At 46.2% G+C, this 27,777-nt stretch overlaps 1 protein-coding gene and 1 long non-coding RNA gene across 3 annotated transcripts in view; one reads left to right on the top strand and one right to left on the bottom strand.

The window, feature by feature from the left end:
* Nucleotides 1–2,987: 2,987 nt before the first annotated feature.
* LOC128626373 (uncharacterized) lies at nucleotides 2,988–5,631 on the bottom strand. Its single transcript, XR_008390306.1, has 3 exons — nucleotides 5,034–5,631; nucleotides 4,337–4,407; nucleotides 2,988–3,219 (listed from the first exon to the last, which is right to left on the bottom strand). It is a non-coding gene; the product is annotated as an uncharacterized LOC128626373 (long non-coding RNA).
* A 216-nt stretch (nucleotides 5,632–5,847) lies between these two features.
* TMEM131L (transmembrane 131 like) overlaps nucleotides 5,848–27,777 on the top strand; it is a 139,177-nt gene continuing 117,247 nt past the window's right edge. For both annotated transcript variants that reach the window (XM_037168121.2, XM_037168122.2), the window contains exons 1-3: nucleotides 5,848–6,025; nucleotides 6,739–6,809; nucleotides 13,916–13,959. In XM_037168121.2, coding sequence (XP_037024016.2) covers nucleotides 5,902–6,025; nucleotides 6,739–6,809; nucleotides 13,916–13,959 — 239 coding nt within the window. In that variant the 5' untranslated portion in view covers nucleotides 5,848–5,901. The remainder of the gene's footprint in view (nucleotides 6,026–6,738; nucleotides 6,810–13,915; nucleotides 13,960–27,777) is intronic.

A 27,777-nucleotide genomic window follows, 5' to 3' on the forward strand; every position in this document is an offset into this window, starting at 1 on the left:
TGACAAGGAGGAGCCGGAGGTGACAATCAGGACAAAACTTTCCAGGTAGAGAAAACAGCAAGGGCAAAGGCCCTGAGATTGGGGACATGCCTGTTGGGCTTGGGGAACATGAAGGTCCGAGGGTTGAAGAACAGTTGTCAAAGGGGAAGACTGCTAGAAGGTGTGTTTGGAGAGAGTGGATTGTGTCCTAATTTTATGGAAATCCACTAGAGAGTTTTATACATAATCTGAATTCTCTTTTTAAAAGGTCGTTCTGGCCACTATTTAAGCAGGATGTGAGGGGTAAGAGTGGAAGCAGGGAGACCAGGAAAAGAGAATTGTAGGAGACTACATTGGGGACAGGGTGCTTCCACTGGGGCCGTGATGGAGAAAGGATAGGTCTGGGGGACGTTCTGGAGGTGAGCAACACAGAACTTCTTGATAGATTTAAAAGGTACAAAGAGAAGAGGGATTAAATGTGACTCCTTGGTTTTTGGCTTGAGCAGCTGGGTAGATGGTATTGCCATGGACTGGAAGTTAGGGATGTGCGGGTTTGGATAGGCAAAGTCAAGAGTTTTGCATATGCTGGGTTTGAGATTCTTATTAGACATTCAAGTGGAGATGACAAGTAGGCATTTGGATCTAGGAGTGTGGAACTTCAGGTCAAGGCTACAATTTTCACTTGGAACTCATCAGCTTATAGATATTATTACTGTTTGAAGTAATGGGTCTGGATGAGTTCATTCAGAAAGTGTAGAGTGGCCAGGACCAAGCCCTGCGATGCTCTTACTTTTCGAGGTTGGACGTAGGAGGAAGAGGCTGCAAAGCAAATTGAGAAGACGGGGGAAAGCCCACAGATGGTACCCAGAGCTGTCTGTCTCCTGTGCCAGGAGAGCCACTGCACAGCCTGAAGGTGATGGCCCTGGTGATAGCGCTGTCCTTTGAAGAATTAACTAATTTGCTAAGTGACAAGCACTGTTTCTCTGCAGTTGTCTCTTTAGTATTTACTGTTCTTGCTTTTACCTATTTTGCTAATTTTATATAACTCTGTGCACAATAGTTATTTGTGCTTGTAAGTAAATCAAGTACTAGTTTGCCACTTTTCCCGTTACATGGCATCCTGTTAATGTCTTTGAGGCCGGTTATTGTTAAGGATGATTGTTTAATTTTATTATCGTTTTGGTTGACTTTTTTCACTTTCACTTTGGCTATATGGAACAGAAAACCTGGCCGTGGTAAGGAGGGCTTGCTTTTGCTGACAAAACAAGATATCTAAAGTCAGATAATCTAGCAGTTCCGTAATTCGACCAGAAACCCAGACTTATTCTGCCTTTTTGATCCACCACCCTCACCGTAGAGCCCCTTCCCTCACATCTGCCTGGTGGCTGCAAATCTCTGGGCATCGCATCTGTATTCCAGCAGGAAGAAGGACACAGAGAACACCTGTCCTGGCCGAATCTATTCTTTTTCATTAGGAAAACAATAGCTTTCTTTGAAGTCATGTTAGTCAAAGTCTGCTTGTATCTCTTTGACCAGAACTAGGCCAAATAGACATGCCAGGTTGCAAGGGAAAACGAGGAGGTGACTATGCATTTTTTTATTCATGTGTCATTCATTCGCTCACATTCGGACATTCAGCAGGACTTGAGGTGTCCTGTGTATGTCCCATCCTAGCCTCCCTTTAAAAAATCCTGTCTTTAACTTTTTAAAAAGTTAGTTCTTAAAGAATGTTAAACAACTTAATTTTAATTGATACACGGTAACATTAACCCTTTTCAATGTATAGTTATTTGAGTTTCGAAAGAAACAAAGTTGACTATTTTTAACTGTAAATGCTGATGCTCCCCAAATTGCTTGATATTTCCATAATGGAAAAGGACAATTTTTTAAAAGATTTATTTATTTATAGACAGAAGGGAAAGGAGGGAGAAAGAGAGGGAGGGAAACATCACTGTATGGTTGCCTCTCATGTGCCCCCCACTGGGGACCTGGCCCACACCCCAGGCATGTGCCCTGACTGGGAATTGAACCAGACCCTTTGGTTCACAGGGCAGCACTCAATACACTGAGATACACCAGCCAGGGCGGAAAAGGACAAGTGTTTCACACGAAAGACTAGTTTGAGAAAGAAGAGAATCCTTATCAAATGCACCTAATTGAGGCTTCCTGAGATGAGATGAAATGGAATAAAGTTCTAGAAATAAGGGTCCCCTGAGTCAAGAGGCCAGTTTGCATCTCAAGAGTACCTGACCTTAACCATTAAGTTTCTATTGGGCTCAAAAACCATCCACCCTGGGCAAGGATAAGACTTGGATCCCAGCAGGACAGTGGGGTGGTTTGACCAAATGCAAGGTTTTGTTGTCATAGTTGGGGTGAGGCTCAAAATGGAGGGACAGATAAACCAGCAAACAGCTGTGACATGTGCATGTTCATTAGCCATTTCCATCTCTAGCCTGAGTGATAAATGACATGATAATGAATGATATGGAAATTCAAGTAATAATTGTCAGGATAAAATTTACCATATTTGGCTCTGGCTGGTGTAGCTCAGTGGATTGAGCACAGGCCTGCGAACCAGAGGATCGCGGTTCAATTCCTAGTCAGGGCATATGCCTGGGTTGCAGGCCAGTTCCCAGCAGGCCAGTTCCCTGCAGGCCAGTTCCCAGCAGGGGGCGCACAAAAGGCAACCATACATTGATGTTTCTCTCCTTCTCTCCTTCCCCTCTAAAGATAAATAAATAAAATCTATAAAAAAACATTTGATTAAAAAAACGACCATATTAATGCAAAGTCTGACATGGCCCCACAATGTGAATATGTGATCATTTTATTACTAGCATTTATTGAGCACCTATGTCAGATGCTTACCATACATTTAATCAACCACTTGTGACCTGGTATGTTGACTCTTCTCTGGGTTAGGGGAAGGTGATTTGGGCTTGATGCTTCACTGTCAATTTAATGCAGAATGTGTTAAGATGTAACTCACATTTACAGACTTGCCTGGTTTTCATCTGTGCTCATTAAGAAAAAAAGAACAGCCCTGGCTGGTGTGGCTCAGTGGATTGAGTGCTGGCCTGTGAACCAAAGGGTGGCAGTTCGATTCCTAGTCTGGGAATATGCCTGGATTTCCGGCCAGGTCTCCAGCAGGGGGCATGTGAGAGACAACCACACATTGATGTTTCTCTCTCTCTCTTTCTTCCTCCCTTCTCCTCTCTCTAAAAATAAAATAAATAAACTCTGAAAGAAAAAAGAACAAGGGTAAAGTAAGTCATAAGCATGGTCAACACCTTTTATATTTCAAAATAAGTGTAGACAGTCAATTTTAGCTGCACTAAAAAAACCATTTAAACTTACATGGACCTACTTTAAAATTGATATACTCTAGTATCTCTTCCTTGCTTTACTCTTGTGTATATAATTTAACTATAAAGTTCATTCATATTTACATTAAGGTTTTCAGTTACCATTATTTCACTTATACTTTTCTAGAACTCTGCCACTATAACTTGGTATTTCTCATCTTTTCTGGGCTTTACTTTCCTCTGTAAAGGGAGGCATTGGGGTGATTATTTAGTAGCCCCAATTTTTCCAGCTCTAATATCTCAAGACAATAAAATATCGACTCTCTGCAGGGGAACAATGGAAACATAGAACAAATGACATAGGAGGCTTCTTTGGAGAGCAAGTTTTCTTTAAAACAGGGATGCTACTTAATGGGCCGTAACTTTGCTGTTGTTCATGAGTCAGCATGAATAAAACCTCCAGAGAAGGCTCAGTAGGTCAGATTTATCTAAGAAGACAGCTGTGTAATCCTGTATCCCTCTCCAACCCCGTGGCACTGCAGATACATGTTTCTGGCTTTTTGAACATCAGTCAAATAGCATTACCCACTTTGTAAAGTCCACGAGAGCACAACTTGAAAAATCAAGCTGGCTTTCTTAAAGGCTTCGGTAGAACAAAATAGAGCTGTATTGATACATGATCCACAGCTATTTTTCTCTGTCTTTAAGTCATTTCCATTGATTCTGTGATACTGGTTGGTGTGGGAAAGACTTGTACTAAAGAATTAAAATGGTTTAAAACTTAGTAAAAAAAGTTTTGTGCCATGACTTTTTATACCTAGTAGACTATCACTTTTTTTTGCTTGCTCTCCTTTCTAAGTAGTATTGTCATAAGAGGACTTCAAAATACATAATGTAAATAACCAGGCCAATGAGAGAACTTTCATTTAAAAACAAACTTTGAAGGTGCAGTTACTGCCTTATTGGGCTGTGCAAGTATTCTTGTCATAAGGCGACCCCCCCCCTCAACACCATGGAGAACCTTCAGAGCCCAAGGGCAGATAAATACGAACCTAGAGAAGTGACAGGAAGAGAAGAAAGGATGGGGATCCTTACTAAGAAAATAAACAGGCTGGCGGGGAACCTTGGAAAAAGACAAGAAACAGAGAATACTGAAAGTGTGCAGGCTGGATAATGCAGTGACTTTTTTTTTCACACCAAGGACTTACATTTCTGCTAATCTTCTTAAACATTAGGTTCTGGGCAAGCAATTAGGCAATTTAACCTTATTTAGAGTTTTGTTCAGACACAGCATGAGGCTGGGCTTGTAGTACTGTGTTATGTCCTTAGGAGAGAGAGGATTGGTAATTGATTTAGTCCTCCGGCATCTGTCCTGCTATTCGACCACCGTTTTCCCATTGTCTAGACTGTAAGGCACCAGAAGCAATTAAGTAGAGGATCAATGTGAGCAGACAGGTGTGCCCTAGTCACTTCCCCTCTTTACTTTACACCGCTCATAGTCTCTGAATTTCATACAAGCTATTTTAGAAACAGCAAATTAATGAAAAACAAAACTGAAGATTGCCAGTACTTCCCCCCTGGAAAGGTGATGTAAATCGATTCCTGAATAAACCCTTGCATGGTATAACTTTAAAGAGATCTCAGATCTGACACGTGGTTTTCGGTTCTAAGCATCAAAAATGGGGCTAGGAAATAGATATTCAAGTATTGCTTCTATTATCCTGTTAATGTTAGAAACAATAAACTTACCACGTCCTCGACCCCCACCATATTACAGAAGAGGCTGGCTGAATTTTGCAACAGGACTCCGAAGGGGAGAATTGGTAAGATCTTTGAAGCTAGAAATCCCCTAGGAAGAGGCTTCCCCACCTGTCACAACCTGGATCGTCTCCACGGAGGGCGCCGGGGACACCGCCGCCACGCGGCGCTGAGGTCAGCCTCTCCAGTCCTGGGAGAGCTCTTTTTATCCTAAATTACAGACTTTGCAGCCACCGGATATCCTCGCTGCAGAACTGGCAGTAGCCATGTGGCTGCACTCGCGTTTCCTGACAACCACTGCATTATTTCCACTAATATCCTGTCTCAGGCCTCTCGCTGGGCGACTCCGCACTCCCACCACCCGCCGCCGCTTCCCTGCGGATGGGTAACAACTCGACTGTGGTCCCTGTGCCCAAACAAAGCGGACCGCCATCCCCCTCCGAAAGTTGCTGAAATCACACTTGGCCACAGTGGCTGGTTTTCCCTCCCGACAGCTCTAAGTCACAGCCGCATAAATTGCTTGCACCCGGTAGATTTGGGCAGACTCGCAGCCCTGTGCTCCGTGCAGGGGTGGGGCGCCGGCAGCCGAGGCGTTCTCATTGTCCACGTTCCCCGCACCCCGCGGCGTTCCGTTCCCCGCCCCCCCGCCGCCCGCCCCCCTATCTGTGGCACACACGCGCGCAGGGCGAGCGGCGCGCCCGAGTCTGGAGCTGCTGCAGCAGCTGCTGCGGCGGAGGCGGGGCGGGGGCAGCGGGGCGGGCCCCGGCAGGCGGCGGGGGCGGGACCGGGGCGAGGCAGCCGGGGCGCCAGCGAGCGAGCGGCGAACGCGGCGAGCACCGAGAGGAGCGCGAGCAGCAGCATGGCGGGGCTCCGACGCCCGCAGCCGGGCTGCTACAGCCGCACCGCCGCGGCCGTGAACCTCCTGCTAGGCGTCTTCCAGGTCCTCCTGCCCTGCTGTCGCCCGGGAGGGGCGCAGGGACAAGGTCAGCCTTGCGCCGCTCTGCTGGCTTTCCCTCTTCACCCTGACCGCTCCCCACCCCCCCGCCCTTTCTTTTAGGGAACTGCTGAAATCTATTACAGGGCAAGGGGAGGAAAGGGAAAGGGGCAGGAGGAGGAAGGAAAGCGATTGCAATTCTCGGCTGATAACATTTTCTAACCGCAGCGTCCCCTCTCGCGCCCCCCGCCCCCATGCAAACAGAAAGCTGGGAAGTCGCGGGGCTCGGGGACCGCGGAGCGGACCGCTAGCCGCGCGCGCCCCGGAGCCTTTGTGAGCGGCCCCCTGGCACCCCCGGCGCAGCCCCCGCTTTGTGTGGCGCGCGCTAGGGCCCCGCCGCGGCCCGGCTTCCTGCAGCTTTGTTCCTCGAGCCTGGCCGCCCAGGACCCATCCTGCAGATGCCCGCCCCAGATGCTGCGGGATGCGAGCGCGGAGTGGCCCACGGAGTGGTCTCTCCCGATCAGTCCCCCAGCACGAGACTCCCCGACCCTGCATGCTCTCGCCTTTCTGTCACAGGGGCTGTCGGCACACACCCCGTCCATTGTGTTTGTGTCCTCGGCAGGCTTTTTTTGGGTGGCTTCGCTTCTAGAAGGAAAGGGGGACTTGTTTTGGTGAGGCGGGTGCATAGGGGACGGTAGGGAAACAGGAAGCGTTTCTTTTCCATGCATTAAAAACGCGGTGTATTTTTTGGTGTCCATGCAGCGATTGAGCCCTTGCCCAACGTGGTGGAGCTGTGGCAGGCTGAAGAAGGGGAACTCCTCTTGCCCACTCAGGTGAGGACGACCAGGGGACAGAGCGGGGATGGGTGTGCGAGCGTGAAGAGGACGGGAGGCCACGAGGCCGCTGGCCCCCCATTGGCACAGGCACTCGGGCCACTTTGCAAGGCAAATAAACGGTCGGGCCAAGCCCGAACACCTGGCAACGGTGGCCTTCTCAGCCTCCTCCTGCGCCATGTGACAGGGTGTGAGTCACGCCTGCCCCAAGTTCAGGAGGTGGGACCTAGGCCACCTCAGCAGGGCCTTGGCCAGCGACTGCTGTGTGGAGGGAAGGGCGGGCCCCTAGGCCAGCTGTGGTCTTGGGTGGGCGAGGGACACGTGCCCTGTTCTGTTAGTGAGCTGGCTCTGGGTGCCTGAGGACAGCAAGGATATTGATTTCAGAAGCATGAGCCAGTGGTACTTGCCATTAGCATTAAGTTGCTTTGGGTTGAAGATATGACTTTAAAGAATTGTCATCTTGGATTTTTTCCAAGTGCCTTAAATTTGCGTTAGGATACACTGTCTAAAGAACTTCAATTTCCTGTTTGGGCTCCTGCCCCCAATATGATACAATGATTACATTTGGAAAAATAAATACTAGCATTTTATTGGAATCTGTGGCATCGTATAGGATTTACTGCTGCTATAGACACAGTACTGCAAAGCTCTTGTGTTTAAGGGGTAACTTTTAGGAGAAATCTTCATTTGACTGTAGTTGTACACATTTAAATATAATATTGTGACTTTTTCAGCAGTTACAGTAGTGACCCCAAATGCATTTTTCCTCCTGGGGGAGAAGTGTTTTGAATTCTAAGGGAATATTCAGCTTGTGGGCCGTAATTTTTAAGATGTTCATTACTGCCACATCGGTGGCAGTGCTTAATTCTATGCTGTCTCTTGTGGCTGTTTAGAAAAACAGGATGTCTAGCTGTAAGTTTACTGCAGAGGCTGTGCAGTGTTATATTTCAGTTTTCTCCTTCCTATGTGAAAGCAGTTGGAGTGCTGGTTTTGAGATATTTGGAATATTCATTTTAACCAGGGCTAATGAATAACAGCTTCAAGGAGGAGAGGTGATTTTTTAGAGGAAAATTTTTCTGGACCTTCCCTAAGGCCAGCAGGCTGAATAAGACCAGTCCTTTGAGAAAAAGCCCCAGCAGGATGGGAAGCAAATAGTCTGCCCTTCTCTTGAAAGTTTATTCCCAAGTGGAGTCGTTCCCTGATTATAAAGAACAGATGTGTATTGTTGAATATTCAGAACATACAGAAGGATGAAATGAATAGAATAGACATTGTTTGTAATAATCCTACTGAGAGAACCACACCTAACACTTGAAGTATTTACTATTAAAAAATAAAGTTCTATTTGTCTATATCAGGTTGTTCAGGAGCAGCGTTTGTGACTTTTGGGGCTGGAGAATTCTTTGTTTTGGGGGTGCTGTCCTGGGCCCTGTATGATGTCAATCAGCCAGGGCATCTCTGCCTCCGCCCACCAGATGCCAGTGGTGTGCACGTCTCCCTCTCTTGCCCTCAGCTGTGACAGCTAAAACACATCTCGGGACAGGGCCAAAGGTCCCTGAGGAGCAAAGTTGCCCCAGTGGAGAAGCCCTGGTGTATATCTCTATGTATGTGCATTTGTACTCAATTGTAGCCTCTGTCTCTTACTGGTTATTGTTAGAAGCCAACCCAAGCTGAAGGAAAGTAAACTACAGACTCTGATGTATTACAGCATTAGTTGAAGATATATTCACTCTGCTCAGAGGTGGGAATGTCAGGCCTGTGATATGCTTTTATTATAGGCTCAGACATTATTTTATGAAATTCTTAATTTCTAGTTTTATTTATATAAATATAACATGGTTTGTTTTGGTAAAAATGTTAGACTTTGAACTTGGATGGTGTAGCTCAGTGGATTGAGCACGGGCCTATGAACCAAGGGATTGAGGTTCGATTCCGAGTCAGGACACATGCCTGGGTTGCAAGCCAGTTCCCAGTGGGGGATGCACAAGAGGCAACCATACGTTGATGTTTCTCTCCCTCTCTCCTTCCCTTCCCCTCTAAAGATAAATAAATAAAACCTTTTAAAACATGTTAGACTTTGAAGCTGTTTTTCTGGAATGTTCACTATAGAAGTGTTTATAACTAAGCTATTTTAATCAAAGCTGTATTGAAAGTGAAACTGATATTCAAAGTAATTTCCTAAATACTTTATCTCTACCTATATGAGTATCTTTTAGAGATGCTTACTCTGCCTATATACCTGGACTGGGGGCGAGGGTAGGTATAGATCTACCTGTAGCTATCTATCTAAACTGCATGCCATATATATGCATATGTATCTATCTAAACTATCTGCACACACATGCAGTAATGTATATATTACATATATGTAAAAGCTGCAGAGAGTTCTGAAGAAAGTTCTTTTTAGCGCGTTCTTTTCAAAGCACTTTGAATATCTTTCAGAAAAGTTTTCCTCATGTGTGTCACGGAGTCTGTTGGAAAGAGGATATATATATAGATATTATTTAAGTTTGAGGGATTTCTGCTTTGTTAACTTATAGGTTGGGTTCCTTTCTTTTGGGAAGAATTAAAGATGGCTTCAGAAGCTGAGATTTTTCAATTAGAGTTGAAATGGGAGGATCAGAGGATGTGGCATTAAAAAATCAAATACTAACATTTACCAACACTAATTATTTATTTTGGAAATGTTTTCTGTTGATTCTGGGAGAGGCCCACCCCATGGGTCTCTCAGTGATCAAGAACTTGAGAGTAATGCATCATTAGTAAAACAAAATGCAATGATGGAATGGTTTTAAACTGCCTGACTCTCTGCCCAGCCTCACGATTTGACTCCCTGTCTCATCCCTTTTGACCTCCAGCCTCAGTTTCTTCATTTGCAAAGTGGAGGTAATAATGGTGCTGATCTCAGAGAAATAAGCACCTTGAACCTAGGAAGCACTTCATATACAAGGCCCACCCCTTTTTACTACAAAATCATAAGTATGTAATTCTGTAATAAAACAATATCACACTCAGGGATACCGCATGACATTCTAGGTGAAGTGTTCAAATTGCTGTCCGTCTCGTGGGAGACATTCACACACCCTAGAGACCACATTCTCGCAGGTGTTACTTCTGCCGGACCCTGTACGATACCTGTCATTCTGGCAGCAGCCACCTGTCTCCCGGTGATTTGGTCGCTGGAGAGCATGGGGCTGGAGAGCATCCTGCTTTGAAGGGGCTGAACCAGTGCAGATAGCCTGGGATCGTTCTGTACCTTCCCATTGTACAGATAGATAGTATTACTCATATCTTTTTGTTATATGCTCTTTTATGTTGTTTAATACCTTGGTGTAGGAACATAAAAACTATCCATGGTGACGATGAGAAGGAAGAAAAAAATGTATGGTTTTATTCTTAGATTTACAGGATTTTTGCTTCCCTTTGACTTTGCTTCATGTGACCGCACTTCATCACACCATGTCCTAAGTGATGATGGGTGTAGAGACGAAACAACTGTTTCATTAGCTTACTGTCCAGAAGTAATTGCATGTGTGCGAGGCCCTGCCTTGTGCACCTTCTTCCTTTGCCTTCAAGGTCAAAAACCTCCTGTGATACCCTGCCATCTGCTTGACCTGAAGGCCTTCCATATTCTGACCTTGACTGCCTCTCTGGTCAGTGGTCAGTGTCTGGGACGCTGACCCTTGGCCGAGCAGGCCCAACACGGATCTGCTGAGTGAAGGAATGGATGCTGTTGCCTTACAGGGGTGGTGCTTTCTAACTTGGCAGTGGCACCCTCATTTCTCCTCGTTGAGTTTCTTGAGCGTCTGCGTTTTTTGCTTCGTCTTGTTGCCCTAACTTGGTTCCCCTAAAGAGGGCTTGGGGCTTCTAAGCCTGGTGGCCCCTATTGCAGCCACAGTGTTCAGTAGGCAGTAGGTGTGGAGTAATAGTCCATGAGTTCTTCCTGGGGAGGAGAGGCAGTTGTCTGTGTTGTCCAGTTCCCGTTCATAGGTTATTCAGTTCTGAAGATGGCAGGCCCAGGGCCTTAACCATTGGTTTTCTATTATTGTTGAATAATTACATTTTTGTTTCAGTTCTAGCAGCTGGAAGGGCAATGTAGAACTTGTTCTTTTAATCCCTTTAGTCTTTTCTGAGAGCAGAAGCCCCACTCCTGACGTCCCTGGTTTGGCTGGGGACACAGAAGTGGGTGCCGTGTAGGAGCAGCTGGTGCCTGATGCAGCCGCCCGGGGCTCCAGGCTGGGCTGGCAGGCTCCCCGCTCTCCCGGTCTCGCCTGTCCCTCTACAAACACCTCGCAGAGGGGTCTGGCCCATGGAGAGCCCCGGGATGCAGTGATGAATCACAAGGCCTCTGCTTTAAAAATCTCATGTCTTGTTGAACTTATCCTAAACGTGACACCTGAGTGTAGATAACGGAAACTGATAGAAAGCGAAACAGGAAATGGGCCACTGACTATGAGAATTCTTTATTATCTCAGGTACTGGGTTATGTAATGGCATCTTGCTCCAGTCAGCAAATCATTAACAAGTGTTTGGAAATATTTTTGTCATAGAGATTTATTTTTGATTTAATCTACCTCCACTATCAACATAAAAAAGCAATAATTAACATGGGTTGAATAATAACTGCAATTGTTTAAGCACTTTATGTGTATTCTCTGCTGTTAACATGGTAACAACTACAAAATATTAAGATCCGATTTTGCAGATAAAGAAACCGAGGCCCTGAGTTGTCATATAACTAACTGCCCAGGGTCTTCAGGAAGTGGCTGTGGTGGGATTTGAACCCAGGAGGTGTTAGCTCCAGAGCCTGTGCTTTTGGCCTCTACACTGTTGTAAGAATTTTCGCACTATCTGGCCAGAAAAATACATTGTGGGGGTAAAATGCCTGGGCCTAAGGGACATGATTTTCAGGTTCTGTTTTGATTTAGGAAAATTTGCCTAATGAAGTTTTCAAAAATGGTCATGCCCACTAGTATTTTAAAAATCTTTATTAAAACATTTTTATTGAGGTATAATGGACATATAACATTAATTTTAGCTGTAAGACAGAATGATTTGATATTTGTGTCTGTTGCAAAATGACCACCATATTAAGTCTAGTTAACATTTCTCATAGTACATAGTTACAAAAATGTTTTTTCGTGTGATAAGAACTTTGAAGAGTCACTCTTAGCAACTTTCAAATATGCAGTACAGTATTATTAACTATAGTCACCATGCTGTACACTATATCCTCCTGATTTACTTCTTTTACAACTGGAAGTTTGTACCTTTTGACCACCTCCCCCCATTTAGCCCATCCCCACCCCTGGCGGAGGGGGTGGGTTACAGGATTTGGTCCCTGACCTTTAAGAGCTTGGTGGTGTTGGGGAGATAAGGCTGGGAAGACCCTGAGAGGGCGATGAAAAGCTAAAATGTAGGCACTGAGGGGAGAGTGGAGGGGCAGAGTGTCCTGGGGAGATCAGCATTAGCAGCCATGTGACGGCTCCTAGCCTAGAGCCTCCCTCAGGGCTGAGGTTCAGTGTTTTGTGCTGCTGTGTTAACCTGGAGCCCAGAGCCCCTGCTGAAGCCTGGTTGTGGAGATGGTGATGGGTGTGTCGAGGTCGACTGACAATTGCTCGATTCCAGGTTAAGGGGCTTGGGACATATCTGCCCAGCAGTTGGGGAGCCGTGGCAGGACCTTGAGCAGAGACCCGAATGCTGGGTCCATACCACGTGGGTGGTGAAGTGATCAATGTTGAGGAAGATTGGTCTCTCAGCGATGCCCAGGAATGGATTGGAAGCTCACGTCTTAGACAGAGCACAGAGCCCCATCTGTGGTGGCAATGGTGGCCCGGGCAGCTGCTGGTGTGGGCTAGTTTGCTGACAGGAGGGATGGAGAAGAGAGGCCAGGTCCGAAGTGTATTTTGGGTGAGTGGGTGGGTCAGTATAGTTTGTGCTGAGGGGCCGAGAGCAGTGTAAGATGGCCCTAAGGTTTGCCTGTGGGTCAAGGAGTGTCACGCTGTCTTTGACAGAAGGAGAGGCCAGTTAGAACAGAAGCCACCTGGCAGGGACCCCTGATGTTGGTAAGCCTGTTGCTGGTCTTACTTGTTTTGGGGGAGACAAAGTGCACACATCCCAGGGACATTCGGCAGCGGGGCTGCAGCTGTCAGTTAGTTCACGCTCCACCCGTGATGGAGTGGCCGCTGCGTGCTGTGCTGACTAAAACCACGGGAGTCTTGGCTCCCGTGGAAAGATAGACATTTACTGAGTGTCTGCGTGTGTGACTGAGTGAGAAGTTGGGCTGGTGAGGGGGACTGGGCCCCACGGTTACACGTGTGGGTGAGCAGTTGGTGGGAATTCGCACAGAGGGGCCTGGGCCCAGGAGTCCTGGTAGGGACAGGGAGGAAGAGGGCACTGAGGCAGTGTTACCTGGAGAGCAGGGTCTGGGAGAAGCTAGAGGAACAGGAAGGGTTGGTGTGCCTGAAGAACAGCGACGAGCTTTAAGAAAGGATAGTCAAAGTCATGGCCATCAGGCAAGTTACAATGTAGTGTTCAGTGGGATCGGCTCTTCTTTCTACTTTTCTAGTGATGGCACATGTTGCATTTTTCGATGGGAAATCTGGGAGAAGATTTTGGAATCACTTTTGAGTGCGATTTTTATGCCATTTATAACATGTATCAGACTTTTTTACCTTGCTGTCAAAATATATCAGGTGTTCATTTAGGGAATTCTGAGTGAAAGAGTATACTTTCTACACTCGGGAATTTGAATTATTATTAAACTTTATCTTGTGTGATTGAACTTAAACCCCACTGGTTAAAAAAATGCTCTTGGAGAGAAGTGATATCAACTACTTCTGAGATCATGTTTAGGCCCGGATTGTAAACAGGCAGAATAGTTAGGATGAGAATGGAAGGAACACTTGGCAACTTGGGAGCGTCATGCATTATCGGTGTCATTCTTTCTCAGGAAATACTCACTGAAAGCCAGCCATGAGTCAGGCACGGTTTTAGATGTTCATTACATGCTCATCACTCCTGTGGGGAAAGAAAGAAAGAACTCTTTCTTTCGGAGATGTTGCGTTCCTTTGAAACAACTGTTAAAGCATGTTCTTTTTCAATAGGGTGATTCTGAAGAGGACATGGAGGAGCATTCTCAAGAACAGAGGTAAGGGAAGAAATGGGAGCAAATACCTGCTAAATATCCCTGCCCACTTTGGATGCTATCCGCAAAGGATCAGTATAAGTCTGTGCTTACATATTTAATATTTTCTGTAATGCACCTTTCTCATTGGCATTTGGGGTATCTGTATTCTCTAATAATATGACTTCATTTGGAAATAACGTTGCACAGAAAGCTGTTAAAACACACCCCCACGCTCCCGCCAAGTTCATTTTTCCCGTGGCATGCTCACTCCCTCCACCTGGTTCACACACATTGAGCATCAAGCACTGTCCCGGGGGCTGGACATAAAACACAAAACAAGACCTGGGTTGCATGTAGTGGGGCAGTTAGGCATTACTGTAAACAAAACAAAAGAATGATGCTTTTTAAAAGAACTATCAAGAATTAGATTGCTGTGGTGGAGAATAATGAGGTGGATAGGGGGGTCAGGGGGGGCCCCTTTTAGGAGCGCACATTTGAGCTGAGGTCTGGAGGGTGTGCAGGAGTATCCATGCAGCAGGCAGAGGGAGCGTGCTGTGTGCAGAGGGGATGGCAGGTGCAAAGGCCCTGAGGTGGGAAGCCCTGGCAGCAATCCAGGAACTCAGAGAGGGCCAGCGTGGTTCAAGTGAGAGTACGCTATGGTAAGACCTTCTCAGAGGTCACAGTAAGGGGATTAAATTTTACTTTTTTAATAAAATAAAATATAGTTTGTGGTATGAGTTGTTAAAGGACTTGAAGCAAGGGCTAGCAGTTGAAAAGATGTGAACTACCTTTTTAAGAGAATACTTTTGTCATGGGCAGTCTTGTCAGTTGTCAGACTCGGTGCTGCCTGGGCACAGGGGTGACCTTCAGGGAATTGGGTTCTGGATCCTCAGCATCTCCATTGTCTCATAAGATTGATTCGTCCGAGGTTGCACGTTATAGCTCTTTCCACTTTACCAAAAAAAAAAAATGGATGACAGATTCATCTGCAACTCTCTGGCGGTTTACAAATACTGACATTCAACAAAATTAAAGGAGGACCCAATAAAACTGGCAGTTGCTAGGTCATCAAAAGCTATTTTTAACCGTAGGTCTGAGTTTTGGATAAAACACTGAGGGAGTTTAGAGTACATAGAGATGATGCTGTCGCAGAACTTCTTCCCATGTCTGTTTATGTAAACAAGCTTTTTCAGTGCTCATATGAAACAAAAAAAACTAAGAAAATAAGGTGAAATTGATGCTAACTAACCCATGCATCACATTCTTGCAGTAAGTAATATTCACATGAATTATTGGGGCGAGGGGAGAAGACTGTTCATCCACATCAGTAAAGGATGCATTTTCAATAAAATTTGACTTATGTTTAATTACGCATCAAACATAAAATAAAAATAAATATTTTGTAACATAATAAATAATAATAAAATAATAGAACATTTTGTAAAAAATAAAATAAAATTTGGTAAAAATGCTGGTTTAATCAGTTGCATGCTAATAAAAATCACAATCACTCAGTTCAGAAGAAAATATTTAAAAATTATAAAGATTTTATTTATTTATTTTTAGACAGAGGGGAAGGGGGGGAAAGGGAGGAGAAAGGGAGGGAGAGAAACAGCAATGTGTCATTGCCTCCTATGAGCCCCACACTGGGGACCTGACCTGCCACCCCGGCATGTGCCCTGACCGGGAATTGAACCGGCGACCCTTTGGTTCATAGGTCGGCAATCAATGCACTGTGCCACACCTGGAGGGCCAGAAGAAAAAATGTTAACGCTTCAATCTTATGGTCACAGAAAAAATTTTTACCCTCCCCCCCAAATTTCAGTTTAAGTCCATAGGTTTGTTGCAAGTCTTTGAACACAAAGGTAAAATTCTTTGAGGGAATATCCAGCAATCTAGGAAAGCCTGTTTGTGTATTTGAAAAAAGTGAATGAATGATGATGGATATTGTAGTGGTGGTATTTAGATTCCATTGAAGATATTTTAAAAAGTGATTGAGTTTTATTAAAAATGCCAATATTTACAATATTAATGTCCTAGCGACCATTTAAACTCAGCATTTAAACTGTTAAATGGGAGATAACATTCGTACGTCGGGCAGAGTTCAGGGTTCGTCGCAATCCTGTTTGGGTAAATGGGAGCAAGGAAAGTGGAGGAGGAATGAGGATGCTGTGTCCGGCGAGGCCGGCCATGGCTGGGATGGAGGGATGTGCTACGTCCTGAGGTGAATTTTGCCGGGTGGCACAGATCCATCACCGACTCCGCGGTGGAGAAGGAGGAGAGGAGGAGTCACGGAGGGCTGCTGGCATTTGGCCGAGCATTTGGGGAGAGGATGACTGGGATGGGAAAGGATTTGTGGGAGGGAGATCAGGAAGTGTGGTTGGTTGTCTCCCAGGAATCTCAGGCTTGATGTAACACGTCCAGGCGGAGCTGGCAGGTAGGCAGGTGACGATGTGCTTGTGGAGCCAGGAAGGCCTGGGCTGCGTCTCCGGGGTGGGTGTGCCCGTCCTGCAGCGGGCCTGGTGGCACACGCTTTGGAGTTCGTTCGCTTTGTTTGCAAACGCAGTTCTCGCCTTTTTCATTAATTAAACTAGTTTCTTTTCTTTTCACCAATTTTCTGTCCTACTTAAAAGTATTAGTAGACTTTATGTTCATTGGTCTCTTTTGACTCAGTGTCAGATTATCAGAGCAGAGGTGTGGGGTGAGGGAGAATTATATCAGGGAATTTGAAGAGTGGCCTCCACGCTTTTTGTCGGTGGCTCATGGTAAGAGATGCAGTTTACATCATGATTCCTTACTTACCCATAGGCCTGTATGTGGATGTATGAATATATGTGTATGCCTGCTGATTTATTTATATCATAGTGCTTACCCTTACTGACTGTGATATATTCTATTTTCGGTTTCATTTTTTGGGTGGTAAAATACATAAGATTTACCATTTTAATCATTTTTAACTGTGCAGTTCTGTGGCCTTGAGTGCCTTCACACTGTTAAATGTACCCATTATTGCTATATGCTCTCCCCAGATATTTTCTATTTCTGATCATCGAGCACTGAAAAAAAAATGCTGGTTGCTGCTACTGGATTAATTCTAAACCTCCTTAATCATGATTCACAGTTCGATCAACTTTGATTTATACAGTATTTTAATCCTTCTGGTATAAAAAATTTCAGTAAGTTGCTATTATTTTATCCCTAGTTGCTTTCCTTTCAACTTAATTTCCAAGCCTCTTTGTTTTCTTTTGGCTTTTTACTTGGTTGAGGTTTGTTCCTTATACGTAAAGACAAGACCATGACACAGGTTGGGTGCTGCTGCTAGAAAACCTTCTTTGTGTCCGTTTTCTGAAAACGTGGCATCTGGAGTTCTGTCCAGTCAAGGACCTCTGTGAGTGTAATGTCCTTGGGAGGGTGAATTCCTGAGTACTTCCTGGTTCTTGCTGTTTATTTACCTTTACTGTGCACGTGGGATTTTTTTTTAATGAGAAGTTTAATACCCCCAAGGCTCATGTAATGTCTTGCTACTTTTAAAGTAAACCTTTTGCTTTCTAGTAGATGTAGATTTACAGGAAACTGTGGAGATGGCGAGAGGGTACCCCTCTACCCCACACACAGTTCACCCGGATATTAACATCTCAGTGACTGTGGTCCATTCGTCACAGCTCAGACACCGACACTGACACATGACTGTGAACCGAACTCCGCACTTTACTGGGTTTCCAGGGTTTTCCCCTAATGTCCCTTTTCTGAACAAGGAGCCTATCTTGGATGCCACCTTACTTTCAGTTATTCTGTCTCCTGAGGATCCTTTCGGTTGTCTCAGTTTGTCAGGCTTGTTTTTGCCGTCCTGACAGTGTTGAGGAGGACTGGTCAGGTCTTTTGTAAAATGTCCCTCGGCTTGGGGTGGTCTCATGTTTTCCTTGGAGGTCAGTTGGGGTTCTAGGTTGGGGCAAGGAGGACCACAGATGTAAATTGCCGTTCTCATCACATATCCTCTACCTACTGCCGGTGTGACATATTGCTTTGCTGTTGAATTTGGCCACCTGGCTGATACTATTTGTCAGGTTTTTCTTCTGTAAAGTTACTGTTTCTCCACCTCTTCCCATGCTGCACTCTTTGGAGACAAATCATTAAGTGGAATTAAGCTCCACCTGCATAAACTGTTGAGATTCCTTTTATATGGGAGATTTGTCTATTGTCCTTCACTTATTTACTTGTTTGATCATTTATTTATATTGCTGTAGACTCACGCATATTTATTTTATAGTGTGGGTTACCCAATACTGGATTTGCCCTGCTATTTTAATGTCAGTTATCCTTAATCCTACATTTATGAAGTTATTAGTATCTCCTTACACATTTTTCCAACACTTTCCTGTTGTTCATTTTAATCACTACCCTATAATGCCAACTCTTAGTGATATTAAGATGGATTTGAAGTCAGTAGGGTGAACACTTACGAACTCTGCAAAATGAATGCATTGTCACTGAGAGAACCCACACGGAGGAGCAGCCGCTCCCGGGGACTCGAGAAATAGATTTGACCGTGGAACAGAGTCTCAGTATGTCCCAAGAAAAGTGTGGGTGGTACCGACGTCTGTCACTGGAGGGAATCTAGGTGGTGAAGGAGCTCCATGTCCCAGCCCCCAGGCTGGCCAAGACAGGGCCAGGAGCGAGCCGCCGTGCACGCTGTGGTAGAGGGTTCTAGACTGGCTAGCCTACGAGCTCAGACACAAGTTTGGGAAAGCTTTCAGGGTAATTGGCCTCATTGAAGATTTTGTTTATAGTATCTTGATTTCATCTTCTGCTAATGCTGTGTAATTGTATTTGGTCAAAAGCCAGAAGAGCAATATTTGAAAAACTGTCTTCCTCGTTTCCTCTCCATCCCCATTTCCCTCCTGGGTGTTCTCAGATATCAGCAGTGACCTACTGCTTTGCTGAGAAGGAAGGGCTGCTGTTGGGACTGGGTGATGAGAGCAAATGAAAGCTGACTTCAGCTCTTACTAGAATCGAGCCTCTCTGGGAAGCTTGGCCGGCTCTTTGGGCATATCTCAGATAAGCCTTTTTGGGGCCTGTTTATTAGAATGTGCAAAGTTTAAGCATTGGCAGTGTATGAATAATACATTATTTCAGCTTTAAAAAATGACTATGGAAATACTAATTGATTAGGTACAGTGTCTGTGGAAATTTTTTGTTTTTGTTTCTTTTTTGGTTCTTGACTTTTTTTTTTAACTGTGCCTTTGTCTGATTAGTAACAGTAGCAAAATGTGCTTTCCTAAAACCATTTATATCAGTTAAAGGCAGATCCTGAGAGTCAGAACATGAAGAAAATCCTGTTAACCTTTCAGCAACATACTGAAAGATATAATTGCAGACAAAAATGACTTACTCTTTAGGGAAACTTTCTTAGGCAGTGGAGGGGATCTCAGAGTCCCCTCAGGGATTGGCACTACTCTTGACTTTTCTTTGTTCTCCTTCAGATCAAGCTGTGTTTTCAGCATAACCCCAAGTTCTCGACCCGTTGATAGGATCCTACATGTTGAACCTGAACATGCCTCCCCAGGATTCCACTGTGGACAGTTTCTCTTCCCATCTGGCATTTCCCTAGGTGATCTCACCCACTCTCTTGGGGTTTTATATCCTCTACAGGAGGAGCTTGAGCTAGGATTGTACCTCTGCCCCTGCCCAGGGGTCTTGCCTGTTCAGGTGCCCACAGAGGCCTTCCTTCCGCCTTCCCTGCTGCTAAATTAGTCTGTTAAGAGCTGAGCTGTTGTGCTCCTCTTCCCCCCTCCCTCCCCATCACAGCCCCTCCCCCTCTCATCCTTCCCCCTTCTCAGCCCTTCCCCTGCTCCTCCCCTGGCTGAGCCCTCTTAGTGAGTAGCAGCACCAATCAAGCATTCATTTAGATGAGTGAGAAATCTGGATGCTCCCCCGCCACTCCTTTCATATTTCCCATCCCCAGTGGACCATCAGGTTTGGCAGGATCCTCTCCCCCTGACTCCGTGTTATATGTACAGTTCCCCCAGCCTGCTCTCCACACTCCTCTTTGAGTAATGTATATAATCCATACATCCTCTCCTGCCAGTCCTCCTACAAGCAGCCTTTTGTGGAGCTCCTTACCTGGAGGGTGAAGGGCAGAGGCCTGAGTGTGGCACAGAAGGCCTTTTGTGATGTGTGCCCTGTTCACCTCTTTCAGCCTGCCTTCTCCTGCTTCTCGCTTCCCCCCATTCGCAGGGTCCCCAGACCCCAAGACACTCTTTTTCCCTGCCAGCCCCCCACCTGATTCCCTCCTGGGGCCTGCTCCACACCGCACTAAGCACGCTGGGCTCCCCTGCACAGGGCACTTAGCCTCTGTTTTGCAGTCGCCTTTGTCAAGATACCCAAGTTCCTGTCTGAGTCTCCATCCCCTGACTCCCCAGCACCTAACCTAGTGTACCTGACACCTAGGTGAAGAGCTGCTAATGGGAGAAATGCACGCTTCTGTTTTTAAATTTAAGTCTTATAAGTCGATTCCTTGTCATGTTTCGCATGGTCTTCATATCCAAGCTCATAAACTATATTTGCCATTGAAACTGCAGTACTGATACTAGTATGAGGTTCTGTGGTTTTTCAATTGGGTTTTTGCAGTTGGTGTGTTTTGAAAGAGAATGGGTGGTAACCCTCTCCACATGTGCCCCCCTCCTCCTCCTGCCAGTGCTGCGGGCCCCCAGGGGTTTGCCCAGTGAATGCGTTCAGTCACGGGCTTCACGGCCATAATGGGGAAGGGGAACTTTCTTCAACTGTAATAGAGCTCATAATTTAGGAAAATGGAGACAACCGTGCTTGAACAACAATAAAAAAAAGAATAAAAGCTTTGAAACGGGGTTCCTGGGATATATTAAAAATTCTTTTCAAACCACAAAAACCTTGTTGGGTTTTTTAGGTTGTTAAACTTTTAGTAAAGGTTTTTTTTTTTCCTTTTAGATTTTATTTATTCATTTTTAGGGAGAGGGAAGGGATGGAGAAACAGAGGGAGAGAAACATCTGTCGGCTGTGCTTGTGTGGACCCTGACTGGGGACTGAACCCACAGCCCAGGCCTGTGCCCTGACCGGAATCAAACCAGCGACCCTTCAGTCTACGGGACGATACCCCACCAACTGAGCCACCCCGGTCAGGGCTTCAACAAAGCTTTTGGTGTTTATGTAATCATTGAGCCCTCAACTGGAACTGATTAGAAAAAGAGCATCACAGGATCAGAATCCTAATTCTGATTTTCATGGAAACTTTTCCCCTTCTTAGGTTTATCCTTTTATAGACTCTGGAGCGATTAGCCTTGTGCTGATTTGTATCTTCATGTTGAACAAGAGAGTGGAACCACCTTTAGTAATTCCAGGTGTACTTTGAAGGGCTCATTGAGAAGAAAAATAGGCAAAATGTTTCATTCACGTTGACAATCTTGAACCAGAACAGAGGAACTGGGGTCTGGAGAGGCGTGGTGTGCCCGGCGGCAGACCAGGAAATGCCTTTGGGAGAAGGGGCTGATTAACTGGGCGCCGAAAGTGTGACTTTGTGGCGGGCTTCGTGCAGTCTGCTGCTTGGTGGCTTGACTGATCATTGCTACTCGTCCCAGTCTGTGTAACAGTAAAGGGACTCCATGGAATCCCATTCGGTCAAGTGCACATCCAGAAGAAAGAGCTAGGCAGGTTCAACAGCCCGGAGACCTGCCTGTGGAAGTGACAATGTGCTTATTAAAAAGCACATAAAAGCCTTGGGAGAAGCTGCTTTCTGATGAGTGAAGGTACCACCGTGAGCAAGAGAGGGTGGGTGTTTTGCCACGAGCACAACCCTGTCATCGGGAAAGTGTAGAGCTCTGTCGCTGCAGCGGAGCTGACATCGTGGTGCTCCTCTGATGTCGGGAGCACTGTGCTCTGGTTTGCTCTTTCCTCGGGGTGATGGGGTGATGAGCAATAGAAGCACATTTTGGGTGGGTCCCAGTGTATTGGCAGCAGCGCTGATTAGTTCTCTGAAGGGGTCTGGACATGTTGTGATGTCAGCTTCGTATGCGTGGTGGGAGGGCCTGGGGTTTCGGGGTTCAGGGGAGAAACGTAATTCCCCGAGGCAGCACGCTCTGTCTAGGAACACCGGTACGAGGATGGGGGCCTCCCGGGAGCTTGTTACTTTAGTTGTAAATGAACTGTCATCAGGTTATTAGTGTGTTGTGACAGGGCTCCGCACACGAAATATGACTCGAGAGGAATAGTGAGCGCCCCCCCAGTAAATGTAAAAAGGGCGACTGCCACTGAACAGGTAATTGCCGCGGTCTCACAGGTGTCCTGCTCAGTAGAGGTGCTTTGGAACCCTTTGTTTTATTAGGATTGCCTTCATCACTGATTTGTACATGCTACAAGGAAAAGTCTTGTTTGTTTATGGTACTACTTCCCTATGTTTTCACCCAAAGTAGTAGGAATGTGGTATTACAAAGTCTGTTATGAATATGAAAATTCTTTTTTAAAGATTTTATTTATTTATCTTTAGAGAGAGGAGAAGGTGGGGGGGGTAAAGAAACATCAGTATCAGTGTGAAACAAACATTGATCAGTTGCCTCTTATATGTGCCCCGACCTAACCCGAAATCCAGCATATGCCCTGACCGGGAATCAAACCTGCAACCTTTTGCTTTGTAAGATGATGCTTAACCAACTGAGCTACAGCAGTTAGGATGACTTGATCATTCTTTGAAATTAAAAAAAAAAATTCAAAATTTATTGAGATATTTTCATCATTTAGTAATTCCTCACTGGTTGTTCCTTTTTTTTCCCTCCTCCAAAAATCTTTTAGTAAAATTCATGCTTCCAGAAGACGGCCATATTTACCTCGTGGCATTACTTTCTGCGCTAGGCAGATACGCCAGTCTGAGCAACATGGATTCTGTGCCACTCCTGTTGTTTTTGTTCAAGTATTTCCTTTAGAAAACACAGCTCTGAAGGACACGTGAATTGTTGGCCTAAAACTAAACTTCCATAAACAGATGATGTCCTAACTGTGAAATTTCCAGAGAAACTCACAGGCGCTTTGGAGGTAGTTTCCAGAGAGTAGCTTCAGGAAAAGCATAGATGTCACATGTGGCCTCCCAGGTCTACCACTGTGCATAGGAGTCCGGGCAGTAATTTACCTGGAGGGCACACCAGGTCCAGTGTTGATATGGGGGTTGAGCCACCAGGGTGGATGTTGGTGCCTCGAGCTGCCACCAAGCTATTGCTACCAGGGGGAGTCCACTGGGAATCTCTGACCACCAGAGTTCCAGCTAACAGTTATGGTGGGGGTATGTGCTACTTTGGTGCAGTCTTGCTTCTGGGATCCTGATTCATCTTTGTCTGTTAAACTCAGGCCTTGCGCATCAGGTTAATCCATTACAACTGGATTTAAGGATTTGCTGTTGTATTGAACTGTATGGTTTATAAAGTACTTTTCCCAAGTATTGTCCTCAGGTAACCAGGTCTGCATTCCCATTTTATAGATGTGGAAGCAAGTTCATAAAGATAAAACAGCTTCAGATTGCAGAGCTGTGAGATGGCTGAACATAATCCGAGGTGTCTTCTCTTGGAGACGCTTATCTACCTTGCATCTAAACTGAAGGAGGCTGGGGACCGTTTTCCCACTCACGGATGCTGATTCTCTGCTCTCTGTAGCAGGAGACTCAGTCTAAGGTTGATGTTGGAAGCAAATGAAGCCTTTAATGAGCCCTCGTATCATGTGGTTCCTAGCAACCCCCTGAAGAACATGAGCATGGCTCGTGGAGGAAAGAACCAGAGTCAAGCCTTCAATTATCCTTTGTTGTGTGCTAAGTAGCTTTTTTTGGTGTTACACTATTTCTAGGTGTTGTTGCCCACTGACATGCAGTTGCATAGCTTTTGAGGGGATTTGGCAATTTTAAGGTTTTTTTTTTTTAGGATTTCTTGTGGATCACGTGCCATTGTAATGTGTGGTGAGAGGCGGCCTTTAGTCCTGGGGCGGATGTGTGATCCTGTTAGCTTGCTTTGGTTTGTGATTAGACAGTCAGCTTCAAGTAATAGAAAGCCCTGACTCAACCAGCTCAAACAATAAAGAATGCATTAGGTCACCTAACAAGAAGCCAGGAGGCCAGGGTGGTTCTGGGTTGGTTTACTCAGCAGGTGAGCGTCAGCAGCAGGCGGCCAGGTTCTTCCCACCTGTCTGCTCGGCCTGCAGCCCAGCTCCCCTCAGGGTGCAGGTGGACGGCAGGCTCACAGCCTGGCATCTTCCTGCTCAAACACACAAAGGCAGGCTACAAGAACCTTTGTCACAGGTCAGAGAATGGGTCCATACTCACCTTGAGCTACTCCCCGGCCTAGGGAGTGTTGGGACCCGTGGGACTGGGACCTGTGGGATCGGCTCTGTGACGGGGTTGACCCAGTTATTGGGGGGTGGTGCTCACTGAACACACCAGGACTGTGCCCATGTGGGAGAGGGGGTGTGCCTGGGTGCAGGCCAGCAGCAGGGCCTGCTGTGGAGCTTGTAGGTTGTGCTGAGTGAGGGGTGAGAAGTCTAGAGCGTGTTTCTCCAAGTCCCAGAATGAGCAGAATCAGCTCTACCTGGGAACCTGTTAGGCCAGTTCTCAGGCCCCACCCAAGGGCCACTGAATCAGAAGCTGTAGGGGAGGGGCCTGCGATCTGTTTTAACAAGCCCTCCAGGTGATCCTGATGCCTGCTCAGGTTTGAGAACCATTGGTCCCAGGGTAAGGCAGCTAAGGAAGCATGTTTCAGAATATACTTGGTTGAAGACTAAATAGTGAGAGGCAGAAATGGCATTGTAGGGAGAACAATGGAGGGCAACTGGGAGGTGGAGGTTGGTTTTCAGCACCACTCGCCAGCCCCGGACTTTAGCAAACCTAGAATATGTAGGTATTCTTTTCATGTTATCACGTTTCAGCCAGCTGGTCCCATTTTTCTAAAGCGAGTTCTGGCATGGTTCTGGGGGCGGGGGTAGGGTTCCAGGTCGAGCTGCAGTGTCTACCCACTGGGGTCCACCATGCCCTGGCATGCCTGGGGAACAGGTGGTGCAGGCCGTTGCAGGTCGGCTTCCAGGGGAGAACTGAGGAACTTTCTCAGGGATAATTCATTCATTATAAGGGAAGTGAGTCTGTTCGAAAGCCTTGGCCCAGGAACAAAAAGTCTCAGTTACTGGATGGGAGTGGCCGCCCACAGTACAGGGTGGTGTGTGTACTGAGATCTGTCTCCTGGCCCAGCTCCCTCTGGGCACGTGGCTGTGTGTGTGTGTGTGTGTGTGTGTGTGTATGAGAGACAGAGACAGAGATGCGCTGTGGGGGGGGGTGTTTGGGCATGAGGAAGGATGTTACTTAAGTAAAACTGAAAGAAGTGTTCTAAAAATTCTATGAGAAACTGGGGTGAGCACTGCCCACACTGAAGGGAACTTCCACCTCCTGCCTGGCTCCCCCCCACCCCCAGCAGCGCTGCCCAGGGCAGGGCATGGGTGGGAGGGCAGGAATAAAACTGGGACGGGGCCCAGGATAGCTGAGCCTGTCCTGTGACTCTCTGGGGAGGCAAGGCCTCCCCAACCAAACCACAGACTGGGGATTCCCTGCGGCCCTTTCTTGGTACAGCGGGAGCATTCGCCCATTGAGGGGGCAGGGTGAAGGAGGGCAAGAAGCAGAAACCCGAGTTCAAGTGTGGGATAGTAGTTTCCTGGGGTTGCCGTAACAAAGCACCACAAACTGGGTGGCTTAACACAGCAGAAGTTTATTCTGTCTCAGTTCCGTGGGCTTGAATCGGAAAGTGAGGTGTGGGCAGGGCCATGCTCCCCCTGAATCCTGTGGCGGAGTCCTTCTCTGCCTCTTCCTGGCTTCTGCTTGTCACTCCAGTCTCTGTCATCACATCCCTATGTGTCCCATGTCTGCACATGACTGTCTTTTCAGAAGGCCACCAGTCCTGTCAAGGGACTACCCACACCCATGTGGTCTGATCTTAACTAATTATGTCTACAGTGACCCTATTTCCAAATAAGGCCACATTCTGAGACACTGGGGGTTAGGACTTCACTATGTCATTTTAAAGGGACACAATGCAGACTATAACACACGGAGATTCATTTGTGAGCCCTTGTGAGGGTCCCCCCACGCCCTTTCCCTGCCCTCCCCCAACTCTGGGGCCCCCAGGAAATGACTTTGGTATTGGGCCTGTGCCCTGAGTGGCTGGCTGTGAATTTTCACTTAGAGCTGTGCTTGGCTGCTTCTTTGGATTGCCAGAAGTTCAAGGGCAGCTACGAGCCCCACAGGTGTTCTTACCAACTCATTGAACCTGGCCTTTTGGTCGAATGGCTTTTGTTTCTGTGTTATTTCTTTGCATATCTGTAAGGGCATAGCCAAGGTTAGTTCTTCATTTTATTTACCTGAAATGGTGAGCTCTGGGGACCATTATTTTTTTCTGTTGTGATTTTTTTTCTTGTGGGAAATAAGTGGGAAGATGGAGGAATATATCACTGTATACTGAAGCCTAGCCCGTAGGCGAAGCCTTGAAATCAGACCACGTCCCTTTGATTAGACTTCAAAAAATCCAGCCACTGACACAGGAGCCAGGCCCTGGGTGCTGCGTTGCGTCCGCCAGAAGCCCTCAGACTTGCTTCGTTCTCACTTGAAGCTCAGCAGACAAAGGCCTGTGGGTTGGTTGACTCGCATGCTGAAGCAGATCCTGTGAGCCGTTTACTGGTTTGGCGGGAGGATATTTTGGTGTTCCCTGGAAGTGCTCGAGTCAAGAGGAGTCTCTCTCTGCTTCCACATACGGTATTTGCACCGCAATTATCCGGGTGTGTAATGGTGCTAACCATAGGAATAGCTGCTGTGAATTTTAATGCTTCACCCATACGTCTACTTTCAGGTGGATAAATGTCACGTCCAAATTGCCTGTTACTTTGACTTTCATGTAACTTAATTAGCAGATTCATGTTTTGGGAAAATCTGATCTGTGATCTTGAAATTGGTTACGGTTGGTTTAATTCATGGTAATTAGGCGCCTTCGCAGCGACTATTCTAGTCATTAGGGGGCGAAGGTAATTTGAGGTTGAAATGTGAGAGTGAAGTGTAGAGAACGTTCACTCTCTGTTCCTTAATCTTTTAATCCATTTAACCTGGGCTGTAAATTCAGGCTTCATTTTAACTTGGAAGGATGGTTAGGTAGTTGGGCAGGGGTTGCTTAATTCACCACATTCACCAAATGAAGGGAGGAAGGTTATTGCGAGTCCCCTAGCCCTGGTAAAATTATCGTGGGGTGCGATGAAGCTTCATAAAAGTTGTGTTGCTCCTCATTGGAAAACGAAATTCTAGAAAAAATGAGCCTAAAACTAAGTTAAACAAGCAAGACAAAAACAAAACCCACACAGAGGTGTGTCAGGTGGATCGGCCTTGAGAGTTCAGAAATGTGTTTGGCCAATGGAACAGGGCTGATGGACACACGGATGTCCAGTTACCTGGCCCCTTGCTGAATGAGAGGCCTGTGTCGTTTAAACACACATGATTTCTACTTTATTTGTGCTTTAGAATTGGGGCTAAAAGGGGAAGCCAGAGAAGGGGTGAGGCTCTCGGAGACATGCCCACCTGTAACACTGAGCAATAAAAGGAGAGAAGTGGGGATAGGCAGGAGGTGGAGTGGGGAACTGGTAAAGAAGGGTGGAGGAGGGAAGAACATCTCTCAGTCTGGGTTGCAGGCCTTTTTTCTTGGTCTACATGCCCCTTTAGGGATTTTAATCAGGTAGATAAATGATTATGTATGTTAACCATATGCAATCAAATCACCAGTCTTTTGTGTTACTGTTTTCTAAGTGATCCATGTC

Source organism: Artibeus jamaicensis, unplaced genomic scaffold, assembly GCF_021234435.1.
Source record: "Artibeus jamaicensis isolate MK-2021 breed Jamaican fruit bat unplaced genomic scaffold, CSHL_Jam_final scaffold_537, whole genome shotgun sequence".
Classification (NCBI taxonomy): domain Eukaryota; kingdom Metazoa; phylum Chordata; class Mammalia; order Chiroptera; family Phyllostomidae; genus Artibeus; species Artibeus jamaicensis.